Source organism: Trichoderma ghanense (genome assembly GCF_004382785.1).
Source record: "Trichoderma ghanense strain CCMA-1212 chromosome Unknown scaffold_12, whole genome shotgun sequence".
In the NCBI taxonomy this organism is placed as follows: domain Eukaryota; kingdom Fungi; phylum Ascomycota; class Sordariomycetes; order Hypocreales; family Hypocreaceae; genus Trichoderma; species Trichoderma ghanense.
The window spans coordinates 984-16844 of record NW_027395675.1 but is presented as its reverse complement, the minus strand read 5'-3'; the positions used below and the strand labels follow the sequence as shown (position 1 = coordinate 16844).

At 53.8% G+C, this 15861-nt stretch overlaps 4 protein-coding genes across 4 annotated transcripts; 2 read left to right on the top strand and 2 right to left on the bottom strand.

The window, feature by feature from the left end:
- Nucleotides 1-509: 509 nt before the first annotated feature.
- Nucleotides 510-754, bottom strand: CCMA1212_008375 (uncharacterized protein; the record flags this gene model as incomplete). Its single annotated transcript, XM_073705510.1, is given in 2 exon segments — nt 510-735; nt 750-754. 2 exon segments carry the CDS (start codon nt 752-754, stop codon nt 510-512), a joined length of 231 nt encoding a protein of 76 aa, XP_073555848.1.
- Nucleotides 755-4712: 3958 nt separating this feature from the next.
- CCMA1212_008374 (Dynein light chain) lies at nt 4713-5454 on the bottom strand (the record flags this gene model as incomplete). The annotated part of the gene is made up of 7 exons (XM_073705509.1): nt 4713-4777; nt 4877-4946; nt 5022-5048; nt 5104-5138; nt 5224-5257; nt 5318-5340; nt 5406-5454. 7 exons carry the CDS (start codon nt 5452-5454, stop codon nt 4713-4715), a joined length of 303 nt encoding a protein of 100 aa, XP_073555847.1.
- A 3237-nt stretch (nt 5455-8691) lies between these two features.
- Nucleotides 8692-11800, top strand: CCMA1212_008373 (uncharacterized protein; the record flags this gene model as incomplete). Its single annotated transcript, XM_073705508.1, has 4 exons — nt 8692-8700; nt 8924-9202; nt 9270-10073; nt 10304-11800. The coding sequence occupies 4 exons, from the start codon at nt 8692-8694 to the stop codon at nt 11798-11800; spliced, it is 2589 nt and encodes an 862-aa protein (XP_073555844.1).
- Nucleotides 11801-12878: 1078 nt separating this feature from the next.
- On the top strand, nt 12879-15612 carry CCMA1212_008372 (Conidiophore development regulator abaA; the record flags this gene model as incomplete). The annotated part of the gene is made up of 3 exons (XM_073705507.1): nt 12879-13302; nt 13377-13607; nt 13697-15612. 3 exons carry the CDS (start codon nt 12879-12881, stop codon nt 15610-15612), a joined length of 2571 nt encoding a protein of 856 aa, XP_073555843.1.
- Between the last annotated feature and the right edge of the window lie 249 nt (nt 15613-15861).

Below are 15861 nucleotides of genomic sequence, written 5' to 3'. Positions count from 1 at the left end.
GCAGAACCGTAGCTAGTGAGCGGATCGCCGTGCAGGCTTTGTGATGCGACAATCGGACAGGACAAGGCAGCTCTTTGTCTTGCCGAAACACCACTTGCTCGTGCGCCCAAGGGTTCCGCTGGTTTCGTACTTCGTACTGTTCCTACTCTGGTAGGATTTTGCCAGGTGAAGTCAGGACAGCAAAGTCCCTTTGCTCCGTAGCGCCGCTGGCTGCATGGCCGGGTCCTTTTGGTTGGCAAAAAGCGTCATGGTCAGGTACCTGACTGAAAGTACATGGACAGGGTGCGCATGAGCCCTTTGAAGGGCCAGTCGCTACCGTCTCGGATCCGGCCGTTGGTCCCAGCGACCTGGGCGCGGCGATGGGATGGAAACGAGAAAGATAGGCTTCTGGGCCGGGTCAGACGTTAGGCCATGATGGCGATCCCTCGCGAGCCGTCGAAACTCTCGCCAGAAGAGACGCGCGCCCTCGGCCAGACTTACAGGATATGTAGGCCTCTTGTGAGCATCGGTCAGATGCCGGCAATCGCTACTTCGTAGGCCGGCAGCAGCCTCTCGCCGTCCAGCCCTTGCTTCTGCCGCATGGAAACGCCAGGATAGTCACTGGACAACTGGGATTTGGCGGGATGAACATGCATCGCTGGCCGCCTTCTCCACGCCTCGAACGAAGGAGGAAGTGAGTCCAGGCCGCGCGACCTGGCGAGGAGGACCAGCTCAGTTGGCGGCAGGTACGAAGCACTGTGCATACCTACCTCATGATAACCGCATGTTGAGAGTAAGGCAGGTACCGCGCTTCGTACCTTACCTGGCGATCACGTCGACTTCCATTCCAAGGTTTGCATTCCAGTCGTGCCAGGTCGAGAGTACTTCCGACTGCGCCTTGCTTCGCGCACCAGCCCAGGTACTAATAACTGCCGCACCTGCCACTACGTCAAGAGGCCCATGCCAGCGGGCAGGCAGGGATAAGGTTAGCAACTGAGCAATCGCTGGATCTGACCTATCGGAACTCAGACAACTCGATACCTGGTACCTGCGGGCTGCCAAAAACGATCATGACTAACGGATGAGCCATTAATAACCTTGAAGGTAACATACAGAATGTCCTTGCTGGGCGGTTGAGACCTTCTGGCAGCCCACTGCCTTGACATCTTTCAATGGCTTCAAATATACATGTAAGTACCATCAGCAAGTCAGACCATGTTCAGCGGGCATTGGTTGAGTCACACGGGGCAAGCAGTGCTTCGTAGCTCTTCAAAGATGGCCTGTTTCTCTTTGCTTTTTGCCTCGTGTGATAACCCCTATGCAGCATGTGCCCATCAGGCCGGATAATCATGGCAAGAGGGTCTCTGCAGCCGGGGGGGGATGAAAAGAAGGACAGATACGGAGTAGAGACAAGGGGANAAAAAAAAAAAAAAAAAAAAAAAAAAAAAAAAAAAAAAAAAAAAAAAAAAAAAAAAAAAAGAGATAGAAGAGAATGGCGAAAAGGAAACCACAAGCCACGGTCCACATCATGCAGCTGCCCACTTCCTCTATCCTCTCCAATCCCGGCGCCCCTTGGTGGCGGGCGAACGATGAGATGTCCCTGTGAGCCCGAGGCGCTCGTGCTTCATGAATGCCCGGATGCAATTCATCGGCGGGGAAGACAGAAGGACGAGTACATGTGGTTCGTAAGTGGTGCAGAGGTATCTCCCGTTTGAAGGCAGCTCCGGACCTTGGGAGAATGGAAACAGTTGGCAGCATGAAAGGAAAGAGATAGGAGGGAGGGCGATCACAGCTCAGCAGTTGCGTGATACGACTCCAAGGCGTTATTGCCACAGCCTTGCTCGCATGCAGAAGTGCTTTTCCCTCCCCTACCTCCTCCTCATCCTGCTCCTCCTCAGAAGAGAAGTGATATCCCCGATTCCCCTCCCCTTTGCCCTCCTCAGCTCTGACTCGACTGGCGCATGCAGAGTGAAAACTTCAAAGCCTGTGTCAAAAGTGTCAGTGTCTTGATTTGTGCAAAAGCGTGCGAAATACAGCAGCAGCAGGCAGACAGGCCATGTAAGGCGGCCGCATGATATGCGGCCCTATAAGCGGAGGGGGGCGTGTGCGTTGAAGACTGTGCCATTTTCATCCCACAGAAGCAGAAGAAGAGGAGCAGGAAGCAATAAAGCCTTTCGTTGCCCTCTTCTCACATTAATAAAAGAGTGCATACATGCATGTACTCCGAACGGGCACAATCAGTTGATGATCCCGGGCGAGACGCCTGCTGAATATATCGAGCCCGTTGGATAGTCGGGGGAACTCCGAGGCAATTCACGCCACGGTGCTCATGGGTTCATCCTACGCCGTGGCCCGCCTTCCTAGAGGGTTTGGGGTGAGCTGAGGGCCTCCAGCTCAGTAGTGCAGAGGAGACGCTCAAGTATTATACCCAGAATCCGCATGCCTGCGTGTTATTCCTGGTGGCGTGAGTGAGACGCAAGGAGGTGATGTTACATACAGCTCACACAAAAAGTCTACGTGAGCTGGATGCGGTACGTCGTCACATCCATCCATCCCATGCCGACAAGAATCTGCTCCCAAGAGTAATATCAGCCCTCGATACAGTAACCCGCCCTTGACCCGGCGATGATGTGCAGACCTGCGAATGCGGTGTGGCACAAGGTCCCTCTCACGAGCCTTGATCCGAGACATGCTTCCCCCGACCACTGTATCACTAACGAGCCGTGAAGTGAGCGACTGCTCTGCGATCCAAATAGCGGGAATCAGCGTGTTTGGGATCGCCTCCCTGGGCAAGCAAAGGTTGGCAGTGGTTTGAGATATCCTGCCTTGACAACTTGACACTGAGTGTAACTTGTTTGTCCGCGTCTTGCAAGGCTCCATGTACCGGCGCAATTCCGTCCCATGAACGTGCTTGAACCGACATCTGGGCACGTTACACACATGCCGAGGGCAGAGGGCACCGCTTGCTTCATCCAGCCGCTTGAAGACTTGGCAATGCCATACCCTGAGCGGATAAAAGAGTGTGGGGAATCGTGAGTAGCTCAGGACCAGCAATTGACGACTCCGTAATGGCATGTATGTACATGCAATGCACGGCCGTCCAAACGAGGAGCCTTGCACCGTCCCTCCGTGCTGCTTCGGGATAGTCGCCCCCAGACAGCCTGCTTCGCGAAGAAACCAAAGCCCGAGGTATTCCATGCTCGTGCCTGTACCGACAGTTTTTCCCCTAGTTTTGACTTCTTTCATCGGATGCCACTTCGGTCAATTTCGACATGGGCGGAAGATCGTGGGTCCCACCGTTTGAAGCGAGCTGCTGGAGGAGCAAGAGGCACGCTGATACGATCTAGACGATCCGTGTCCACACATGCTCCGTCGTTTCTCTTTCTCTTTTGGCCCCCCCTTGCAGTACAGCGGCTAGTGAGCTGTCAATGTGTGATAAACAGAATGGAAAAGAATTATCAATCGAGCGGTGGCGGATTCCATCTGTTCCACGGGAGGTGGGCTAATTCGACCTATTGATGAAAAAAAAAAAAAAAATGCAGGGTGCAAACCCCGTGCTTTCCGATGTGTTCCTTGGACGTTCGGAGAATAGCTCAAAGGAGATAAGACACAAGGAAAACAGGCAGAAAGACTGAGGGAGAAGACCGGAAATGGGAGGGGAGGGTAGGACAGGATCGAGGCAGTCCCATCGTTCTGCCTGGCGTTGTGTTGAACCAGAACAATAGAAGCGGTCTTCCAGATTGCGTTATCATTTTGAGCTTCTTTGATGATAAGCCGAATGGTCCATTGGTGGCATGAGTGCTGAATACTCCAAACTTGGAAGCTTTGCGTGTACTTTGATGTGTAGCACGACTAGGAGCTTCTGCCATCCATTGTTTGACAGCGCGGAGAACTTGGGCTCGAGGAAGATGAGGGACCTTCGAAGTTTTTCGTCTAGCTGCATGAGCGGCTACTGCGCAAGCCTGGCTTGCCACTTCCCGTTCAAAACGACGTGGACACTTCGGGGCTGCCGTTTGGTGCCAGACATCCATGAATGTCGGTTGCGTCTTTTTTTGGCCTTGTTTTGAGTAAATGAAGCGGTTGAGTCGAGTGGCAGAAGCTTGCTGGCCACATCATCCTTTTTCCCCTCCCGTTTTGCACGGGTCTTGATGGTTAAGTAATGCTGCCTCGGTAGGTAATACGAAATGCTACCCAACGAACCGTGGGAGGCATCAGATTCCGTACCTCCGCGTCTTTGAAAATTGCGATCGTCGTTTAGCATGCCACTGCATGTTGGGGAAAAAGGATTTGAGAAAAGGCGCGTCGGCCACTCAGCAGAACACACGACAAGCCTTTCTCGTACAGCGGGAAAGAAAGAGAGGGAGACGCAGAGAGAGGAAGAGAGAGGAAAGAACCGATGCAACCCAGAGAAGAGAGCAACTGGTCAACATGTTTCGCCTGATAAGTCACATTAGTCCCTTTTCTTCACTTTGCTGTTCACTGATGCCCATGCTATGACAAAGGAAACGTTGACCAAGGAGAGCACCGAGAACCGGTGTTGAGAACGGAATTTATCTCTATTATGAACAATACACCCAGCGATGATTTAAAATCTCAATAGGAAGCCGGAGAGTGTGCGTCATGCAACCCCCTCAGTCCATGACGCTCCTTCCACGTCTCCAAAGGAACAAACCGTGGTCTGCAGCTCTCGCAGTTGTGTCATTATCCATCCCCTGAGCCATCCGCCCCGAGGTTTACTGAGTCTTGAAGAGCAGGATCGCGCAGTGGCCGAGGTAGAAGTATATGAAGTGCTTGGTTTCTATAGATACCGCTCATGTCAGTCAGATGCATCGCGGACCCGGCTGCTAGGTGCAGCTGTCAAGGCTTTGAGCGTTTACAGCGACAATCGTCCACGTACCGTGAGTCACGAAGCTGCCAAAGTTACGGCCAACAATGCAGTGCCAGGTTGGGCCCTTTCGCTCGTCAAACTATATCGTTCTATGTGGTTAGAGGGACGTCGTCTCGCATAGGGGCTGGCCAATGGCTCTGGCAGGTCGGCTAACCGTTCGCTTGATGTGCTGTGCAATGTCCTGTCATGCAGGTCAGTACTTCGTCCACGGCGGCAAAGTTGCGTTTGAAGCATACCTTCTCAATCGTAAACTTTGCCATGGCCTCCTGAGCTGTAGTGTTCCTCCATCAGCTTCCGGTCCTAGCTTATGGCTTTCTATCCCCTTCAGTTGCAGGGGTCGTCGAATTCCAACGTACCAACTTCTATACACTCCTGCTGCATATCATCCGTCTTTCGTCTTCGTTAGCTCGATCGTTGCGCGTCGTCGTCGTCGTTCGGAGCGGGCCTCACCATGTCTGCGGATTTGATCTGCGCTGCGATGCCAGCCGTCAGCCGGGCTTTCCCTGAAACTATTTTCTGGTGCGGGTTCGCGACTCACCTTCGAGCTTCTCCCGCGCCGCTGCGACTTCTGCCGGCTTGTCCGCCATGTTTTCTGGTTGATGCTCGGGTTCTTGTTCGTTTGGTGAAGACTCGATGCGGTTTCGCTGTTGAAGACGGACTCGTTAGCAAACGTTGCGTAGCAGCGCCTGCAGTCACTCCAGCTCCTTCTAGCTCCCCCTATGACAGCCACCGGCAAACGGACGCTGCGGAACCGAGGAGCGCTTACCCTCGAGAAAATCGTCGTTCCAAGCTGGATGCGCAGCTGGTCGTCGCGCCTGGATAAGTTTGTGCGGAATCGGAGAAGGTCGTGTGCGCAAAAGTTGCTGGGCTTTCGCGTCTCCTTAATCGTCGAGCTTGCAACTTTGGAGGTTGACAGAATCACAGGCCAAGAACCGGGGCGACGCACGAGCCATGCACTGCGGTGGAGGTACCGCCCGCGTACTTGCAGTTAGGGGGACCCGGCCATTTGGCGGGGCGGGCCTACCAGTGCCTGATGTGCAAGTACATGCATTTTCTGGCCCATCCGAGACTCGGGAGCTTCCGTGTCATGCCCAGCACATGCAGGGCCGCATTGAAAGAAGCTCGATATGTTGCAGAGGTCGACAGATCCGGTAAACAAACTGGACATACAATGCTTCTTTTTTTGCTCCGCCAGAGGAGGAACATGCTCGAATGCCTTCAAATAGTGTCTTTGCGAGTGTGTGGTAGCAAAAGTACTTCGTACCACAGCTCGGATGGCAACTGTTAAGCGGCCAGAATGTTCACAGGAGGTAGCAGAGCCCCCAATTGCCAGTTTGATTGTCCAAATCTTATGAGAATCCCACGCAAGGCGCTTACACGGCTCCTCGCCGAGGCTTGGGATAACTAGTAGGCAGTACCTAGGTATTGTACCTCACAGATATGATATGCCAGCTCGGCAGATGGCTCAGGTGGTATCGTCACCACGTCATGTTTCAAATCGACCTTACTTGTACTACGTCAAGGGTTGAGCCTCGCTGCTTCACTGGTATCATTGGTCGGAATGTTTTGGTGAATTGTGTTGCCAGGGGCGGCAATGCTCTCATGCCTAGAACGATGGCTCCGCAGGCAGAGATCTAGAGATGGTTCGTCCAGGAAAGGTGGACAACGCTCGATGAAACAGGGCTACGTTGAATTCAACACGACAGCCACGATCATCAACTTCCTTTGTGATCGAAGAATAGTTGCTCCAATTTTGGCTCCAGCATCAATTATTTAGCTGGGTTGGGCGAGATGACTTGTCCGTCTAGAGAAAAATGGCACAATCCCTTGCATCCTCCAATAAGAGACACTATCAATCATCAAGATCTACCTCAGGTACCTTCTGTCGTCAAAGACTACAACCTAGGTATGTAAGAAAATACGATGAACAAAGTCATGACTGATGAATAACTCCAAGCGAGACCCATCGAGTGGCCGATGGAATCTGCAATCGGCGCAAGTTATTGACTGTCTCCATTTTCGGACCCCATCGCTTCGAGCTCTTCCGCTGCTCCATCTACATCTTCCCAGCGGTACATCCCATACTGCTTCTGATTTCCAGTCTTGAAAAGTGCATGCCAAGAATGGATTCTGCTGACAAAGTGCTTCGTTGCGATTCGACCGATCTGTAGAAGGCGCGGCGCCCAGAACGACGTGATGATATCGTCAACTCGTAGAAGTAATTGCAGTGCTCAGAGTTGCTTGACACGACCGGGCACTATTCCACCATGAATTCGATGGTATTGTTCTGACAGGGATTGGGCGAACCCAGGTCAGTGTTGAGAAGCTGTCCGAAGCCTGGTTATAGATTCGCTTGTTCTTCGCATTCGGTTCAAGCCCAGGTGAAGGTCGGATCCACAATCATAACCAAACATCATCCTGAATATAGTTATGCTTCACCATTGAGAGGGATATTACCTGACGCTGAAAGGACAAGACAAGCCAGATGCCGCAAGGTAATCTCGCAGGTGAGTGTATTCATTCGGAGAGTTCACCAAGATGAGTTGTTCCTCGTTCTACTTAATCTTGCTTCATTGACATCCTTTTCGTGCGGTGGGCGGCAGGCTTGCCCCTTTGTGCTACACGTACTTAAGTCCGCATGGCAACTCAGTACATGTACTCTGTCCTAGCGTTTTAGTGCGTGATGTACGCAGTTGCAATGGGTTGATACCGAATCATGATCTGGGTCAAAGTGCGACACTACTTCTCAGAGGAAGCATCACGATATAAAAGAGGAAACACACCTATGACTTATAGTGTATACAGTTATTATACGTCCATTTCGCATCTAACACGGGCTTAGCAAGCTGTTTTATACTCATATCAAGCAAGTCACTCGAAGTCTGTGTGTAAAAATGATACGCGTGTGCTAGTGTGATTCTCGCGGTTTGTAGACGATATGGTTAGCGAGGGCCAAACAGGTAAAGAAGATCACGATGCCCCAACAGACACGAAAAGGTGCTTTCCGATCGACATTCAGTGCACCTAGGTTGTATATCGGCAGCGACGACAACATTGACACCTCATCTGTGCAACTCCGGTGGAGCTCCACATTGAGCCAGTCTTTAATAGGTAGCGGCGGCACATGAAACGAACAACAGCCTTCATGGATGCTTGACATTACATTATACCTTGCTTTATAAGAGACTTAAGGCGTATCTCTGGTTAGGCGGCTGTTGTACGCCTTTGCTGGTGATAGTCGGTATACGTCCGTTGGTATTGAACAGATGTCCCACCGAGGAATGTACGCACGAGCTCTGACTTGACTTCCAATTTTTTTTCAACAATCAAACTTGATCCCAGACGCCCCCTCGTTTCTGAACAGACATTTGTATCGTCAATTTCGTGGCTTATATATCAGGACTGCATAGATGGTGTTATGCCCTGCTTCTCCTTTGACCACAGAGTCGATGGGGAACGTAAGGATCTAATCGAAGTCTGCGCCTGCAGCTCAATGAGTTCACGCAAAACATGTTTCAATATAGTCCCATGGGGTTTGAGTAGTCATTTGTTTTCTGAAAAAAAAAAAAAATGTAAATCATCTGGCAGCTACTCTAAGATACTTTGTTCCTGCTGAGCCATTGTGCAGTCATTATAGAATGTATGTCGAGGAATTGGGAAAAGGATACGCAGACCTGTGCAGTCTTTTGACTCTACAACGCCGACGCCAGCCGCCTTGTCTTCCCAGCCAAAAAGAACTCATTCAATCCAATCACACAGAATTCCAAGTACTCATATAAGTTATTCACCCAGATATTTGTCGATTGTTAGGTAGGTAAATTGCAATGACCGAAGTTTCTGCTTCTATATCTAGGGTAAGGCTGTCTTCTTGCAGGAGGATTGTAGGGCGGGCACGGAGTTCGGTGAAACGCACGGGCCGTACAAATTTCTTTGCGGGCCCCACTATCCAAGCTTCGAAAATATCGACGTCCCAACTTTTTGTCCAACTTTTTTTTCCCTTTGTTTTTTCCAAGTTCAAGCTTCAAAAGCCACCAACATCGCCAAGCATGCCTGCAGGCTGACGTTTCTGCAATTGCTCTCACAATAACTGGCCGTATTGCAAATATGGAGACAACCAGGATCTTTGTGAAGGGCCTCCCGCCTACCATCACGGAGGCGGAGTTTCGGAAGCACTTTTCGGCCAAGAACCGCGAGATCACCGATGTGAAGCTCATCCCTCAGCGGCGCATTGGCTATGTCGGCTACAAAACACCCCAGGATGCTTCAGGGGCCGTCAAGTACTTCAACAAGTCATACATTCGCATGTCTAAGATCTCGGTCGAACCAGCAAGGCCGGTAGGTACAGCTTGTGATCCCAGCAATAATCTTAACACAACATGGGCGTATTCTGATGGAATGATAGATCTCAGACCCGGCCCTTAACAAGAGCCAGCGATTAGTCCATTCCGATCAACCTGCGGCAAGCACCCAACGCCCACGTCAGGACGATGAGGGCAGCTCGAAGAAGCGCAAGCGAGAGGACCTGGACGAGTCTGACCCTAAGCTGCGAGAGTTCCTCCGCGTGATGAAGACGGGCAAAGAGGGTGTCCTCGCTGATGAGACAAATCCTGACGCGGACATGACAGGACTTGCCACGGGTGGAGATGTCCTTGTGCCGGAGGGCGAGAGTGACGACGAATATGAGCAGATACCCAAAAAGAAAGAGAAGCTACGGAAGTTGGAGTCATCCGAGACGAGTCGAAGTCTGGTGATTAATCAACAACCATCAACGGAGACGTCGGATCAGGGTGCTTTGCCTGTGGCGGAAGGGGTTGTGGTCGACGGTGTGAAACCTCAAGAGGCCGAGAAGCTTCCCCAACTGGATGCTGGGGCGACGGATGACGAGTGGCTCAGATCACGCACAAACAGGTTGCTCGATCTCATCGATCCTGAAGACCTTCCACGACCCACCGAGCCGGCAGTGGAGGCCGAGACTGTCGTACGAGACGATAGGGAGGATGATGACGTCCAGCCTTCTCGTGATGCCACCGAGGAAGATGCGCCTGAAGAGGCTGATGACAACATGAAGGGAGCAGACGGTCCTGAGACGGATGATGCTGTTGCCACCATCTCGCGGACATCTCGCCTCTTCGTTCGAAACCTCCCTTATACCACCACAGAGGAAGATCTCCACGAAGAGTTTGGGAAATATGGTACTCTACAGGAGGTGAGCTAATACTTTTCCTTGTTCCCCCTTCCCATCCCCCCTGTTTCTGCGAGGGCACAAAGACAGGAAACATGATGAACCCCAAGATAGGGACATCTTATGCTACGGCATGTGATGTGAACCTGGGCGATTATTTTAGTAGATGCTTCGACTATCTGATATCCTGTTCCACTATTCATCAAGATAACTTTGCGATCTATTCTCGTGGATACAGTGGCTAACTTCGTCAGGTACATCTGCCGACCAACGCTTCGGGAGTTGGCAAGGGATTTGCGTTGGTGTTGTTTGACAATTCGTCTGATGCTGTGAATGCATTCCAAGCTCTTGATGGGGTAACTTTTCAGGGGCGCATTCTGCACATCATTCCTGCGGAAGCCAAGAAGCAGAGTCTGGACGAGTTTGGAATGTCGAAATTACCCCTGAAGAAGCAAAACATGATACGCAAAAAAGCTGAGGCAGCAACGAGCGTGTTCAACTGGAATTCGATGTACATGAGCCAGGACGCCGTCAACGCCTCCGTTGCCGCACGCCTGGGTGTCTCCAAGTCCGAAGTGCTCGATCCCACATCTGCCGACGCGGCCGTCAAGCAAGCGATTGCGGAGACGACCGTCATCCAGGAGACCAAGGCCTATTTCGCTTCGAACGGCGTGGACCTGGATGCCTTCAAATCGCACAAGCGTGGTGGTACGTCGATCCTGGTGAAGAACTTCCCATACGGCACAACCATGGAAGAACTCCGGAAGATGTTTGAGGAGTGCGGCCCGGTTCTCCGCGTCCTGATGCCGCCGACCGGCACGATTGCCATCGTCCAATTCGCCCAACTGAATCACGCAAAGGCCGCATTTGGCAAGATGGCGTACCGTCGAGTCAAGGACAGCGTCCTCTTCCTGGAGAAGGCCCCGGTCGATCTCTTCAAAGAGGGCGCGGCTCAGGACCAGGCTAAGCCGCTTGGGGACCAGCGCACTGGGGTCCAAAAACTGAGCGTCGACGAATTACTGTCGAGCGGCGATAAGGCAGACGAGCCTGCGGAAACCGCTTCGCTCTTTGTCCGCAATTTAAACTTTGCCACAACGACCAACCGGCTGGCCGAAATCTTTGAGCCACTTGACGGATTCGTCTCGGCTCGTGTCAAGACAAAAATAGACCCAAAGAGGCCTGGTCAGACACTCAGCATGGGCTTTGGCTTCGTAGAATTTCGATCCAAGGACCAGGCCCAGGCAGCGCTCAAGGCCATGGATGGCTACGTCTTGGATGGCCACGCGCTCGGTGTCAAAGCCTCACACAGGGGTCACGACGCTGCCGAGGAGAGACGGCGCGAGGACGCGGCCAAGAAGGCTGCGGCTCAGAGGACCAAAATCGTGATCAAGAACTTGCCTTTCCAAGCCACCAAGAAAGACATCCGCACTCTGTTCGGCACTTATGGGCAACTTCGATCGGTCCGCGTTCCAAAGAAGGCAGACTATACCGCAAGAGGGTTTGCATTCGCGGATTTCGTAACCCCTCGGGAGGCAGAGAATGCACTAAATGCATTGAAAGATACCCACTTGCTCGGCCGGCGACTGGTATTAGACTTTGCCGCCGCCGAGGCTGTCGATGCCGAGGAAGAGATCGAGAAGATGCAACGCAAGGTAGGAGGGCAGGCCAATAAAATGGCCCTTCAGCAGCTTACTGGAGGAGGGAGGAAAAAGGTTACTATTGGCAATGACGAGGATGAACTTGAGGTTTGAGGTAATGGGGAAAAATGGAAACCGAAAGATGGGAAGAACCAAAGGAAGAAAAGAACCATATTCTCTGGCCCTGTGTTACACTGACAAGGCTGAGCTGTACCCCTTAGGCCGCCGCTCTATTGAGCATATATCGCTTCTAGGACCACTCACTTCTAGCAACATCTGATGATCCCTTGGCAAGGGGAGGGGGGTGTCCAATGTCGAACTTCTGCAACGGCCCTCCCACGGGACGACGATGACAACGACGATGTTGGCGTGGGGTCACCCATCAGCTGGCGTGGATCTTCAGCGCAAGAATTCTGGCCTCGCGACGCCCCAGGGCCACTGTCTGATATTAATCTCGTTCCACATGCCTTGGAAAATCCGCGCCCCAAGACGACGACGGTGTGTGGTGGGCTTGTCTCTGGGGAGAGGGTGGGTGAGACCATGGCGTCCTGGGCCCCGCCTTCAGACTCCCTTGCATACCCTGCGCAAAACGCCCTCGTAACGGGCCTCACGCTGCCATGTGCAGGTGGGCGAGCCAGCTGTGCTTCATTGGCTGCTGGGAATAGTCTTCTGAACGTAGAGTTGCCGATGCCTGGGTCGAGTTCCCACCCCCGCCGGCGCCAGCTTCCCTGTCCCATCTGAGATACTCTTGCAGACGGGACCAAATCTTGATAGCTCCGGAGCCATGCGCATGTATCTTGGGTAGGAGGGGCCGAGAGGACAAGCTGCTAACCACCCCCGTCGTCCCCTTTGTCAATACAATCCGTTGGCCGTGTCCATATCCTCCCGAGTCTCGAGTTTATATGCTATCGGGCTCTCCTTGGGAATACATGACCCGTTCCAATGGCCGCTCTTTTGCCTCGTACAAAGTGTACGTTATCCCACCATTCCACGCTCCGAATTCCTTTCCACATTTCTTGTCCATCAGGCTCTGCAGACTCTCTATTCTTCATCAGACTGTGGGCTGTGTGTATGTTTGTGTGACGGAAAGCTCTCATCTCTTTGGGCTTGGAGCTGAGCTGCTGAGCATCTCCTGTTCGGGCATTCCTTGCCCCTCACTCTCTTTCATTCGTGCTCGTCTATTCATTCTATCATGGCTTCCCTCTACCAGCCAAGGCCGGTCCTCCCCTCACAGGTCATCCCACATGCGCCAGAGTACGTCGACGCAAGACGGAACGTTCACGGAGGCAGACAGCCACTGCGGGAGGCGGCTGGCAACGCCCAAGCACACAACTTCAACAGCAACATCCCGTGTTACCAGACACCGTCGGTGTCTTCGCTGCCACCGACCATTCCGACTCACATCGTTCCGTCACAGTCCATCGAGGTCTTCTACTCCAGGCTGCAGACTCCCCGCCACCAGCCCCGGCAAGTTCGCAAGAGCCGGCAGGACATCAACCCTCTCTACTACTGGCCGGCCTTTAAGCAGTACCGCAACCGACAAGCTCACAAGGACACTCAAAAGGACAAGGGCGGCGTCTGGCGTCGACCCGAGCTCGAAGATGCCTTTGTCGACTGTAAGTTCTGTTAATCACCCTTGTTGTGTGTGCGTGTATTGCCCGGGGAGCTGACCAAAGTTTGTGTGACCCAGCCGTGCTGCTCATGCCTCACATGGGCCGGCGCAAGTTTTCCATGGGGGGGAAGCTCCATGGCCGAAACATGCTCATCAGCGAGTACATCTTCGTCATCTGCGTGGCGCTGCTTGGGGACAAAGAAATCTTCCGCATTGACAACAGCAATGACAGCATCGAGCAGATGGGACGCAAACAAGTGTCGAGTCATATGCAGGTTGTCAAGAAGTTTTTCGAAGACCTCCGCTGCTGTTAGTTACCTATGCTCTTTTACCTTCCCATCCCACCCCTGCTGATGAAGGGTCCTCTTTGGTACTGACTGGTTGGAATTCTGCTACAGTTCACTTTCTTTTTCCTTCTGAGGAGAAGAAGGAACCCGGATCCACTAACTCTGACGATTATTACGATGAAGAAGGGCAGGAGTCATTCAAGTCGAACCCGATCCTCACGGCGTTGGCTGAGGGCCGCGTGCCGGAAGTGCGGCCCAACTACGAGTACTTCTCGCAGCTGCTGTCACTGCAAGGGCTGATCACGGTGCGGCCCAAGACGTGCGAGATCTATGTGTCCTCGGCAGAGATCAAGATCCGGGACGACGTGGCCTACGACGCAAACAACACGCCCCTGGACCAAGCTTCGTTTCCTCACCTGAACAAGTACACCAACTGCGACGACTTCCCCGATGCCCTGGGCAAGGACGTGCTGCTGCACGAGTACACTCGGGCGCTGGACCGGGCGACGTCAGCATGCCTCAAGACGGTGACACGGCGATGGCAGAAGGACGCGCCGGCCATGTACGAGACGCTGGACCTGCCAACGCGCGATGAGGAGTGCCTGCTGCTGGAGGTGTGCTCGACGCTGGAGCTGCACGAGCACGCAAAGTTCCCCTCGGGATCCGAGCTCACCGGCTTTGTTGAGGTGGCCATCACGCAGCCGGAGCTGCAGCAGCATCACTGGAAGTGCGTCACCCGATTGACGCGGCCGGATGAGCTGTACGGCGACGACTCCAAGCGCGGCGTCTACACCAATGAGAGCGGCATCCACCACCGGGGCTGCAGCGACTCCAAGATGAACGACTGCAATTGCCACATGCGGCCCCGGCAGGACATCCACGTGCCCTTTCCTGCGGTCGAGTGGGCCAGCATCCTGAGCACGGCCGTGCAATATCCTGACGTGGAGCACCAGCGGAAGCGGGAGAAGCGCCACGAGGCCAAGAAGCAGCACGATCTGGACAGGGCCGGCAGCAAGCGGAAGAGATCCGAGGACGAGGGCGATGCCGCCTCGTGGAGCCGCCGCGAGCCAACGGGCAGCGACCTGATCTGCAAGGTGGCCATGTACCAGGAGCTGTGGTCGCGGGCGCCCGACTCGACGCAGTGGAAGAGGCAGGCCATCATCTTCTGGCGCTTCAACACCACGAACCAGTGGTACAAGTACAGCCCCGTGTTCAAGCCGTCGGGCACCTCGTGGCGCTGGCTCACCATCAATGACCCCATGTCGCGATATCACCAACAAAAGGCGCTCATCTACCCCTCATCCTCGTCCTCGTCCTCCGCCGGCGCCGTATCCAGGGACGCCGTCATGTCACCGACGCCCAGTGTGAGCCAGCAGTTGGCGGGCATCATGAACGAGAACCTGAGCTCGGCGTGGGCAAGCGGCGCGCAGGTGCCCCCGGTCCAGACAAACATGAACGTGTTTGACTTTCCGACAGGGCTGGCCACACCACCGCCGACGGCGACCATGCATGGCCCCTATGCGGGCGGGAGCTTTGACCCTGTGAACAGCTACCTGCCAACAGTGAGCGGCACGACGGTGGGCGGCGCGGCGAATGAGCGCTCGCACTCGCACTCGCTGGCGTTGGCTCACGGGCCCCCGTACTTTGAGGGCCAGGCAGGCTTCGCGGACATGAAGCCCATGACGGCAACGCAGTATCTCGCCGCGACGACGGCGGCCCCCCTGGACCTGGCCACGCAGCTGGTCTACGATGACACGGCCGCCATCCAGGGGTGGGACATGGCGCCTCTCGATGCCTGGCCCGGCCCAGCCTCTGTGACGTCCGCGGGCGGCGACTGGGCGGCTGCCACTTCGTCGACACTGCCCAAGGCGGAGCCCAGTGACCATTCGGTGCTCTGGAACCCCAGCCAATGGGACATGCCAGCCTCTGCGGTTGGGGGCGAGCACGATGACAGTCCTAGGGCTATGAAGAGGAGGCGGACAGAGCCTTCGATGAATACACATGTGCCTCTTCCGGGGGCGTGGTAGCGGATTCGGGATCATGGGATTTGGGGGGGGGGGGTTTACTACGGGGGTCACAACGATAGATACACAGGGGGTTTCCGACTGGATGGCACTTTTGTTTTTTTTTTTTCTTTTCTTTCTCTGTTGATCTCTTGCATTTGGGTCATGATTTACGGCTGGAACACCAAAGAAATACGAAAAAAGGACGAAATCACATGAGATTTGGCAGATACCAGGAGACACTGTGATTGGAGGGGAACAGGCGAATACGCG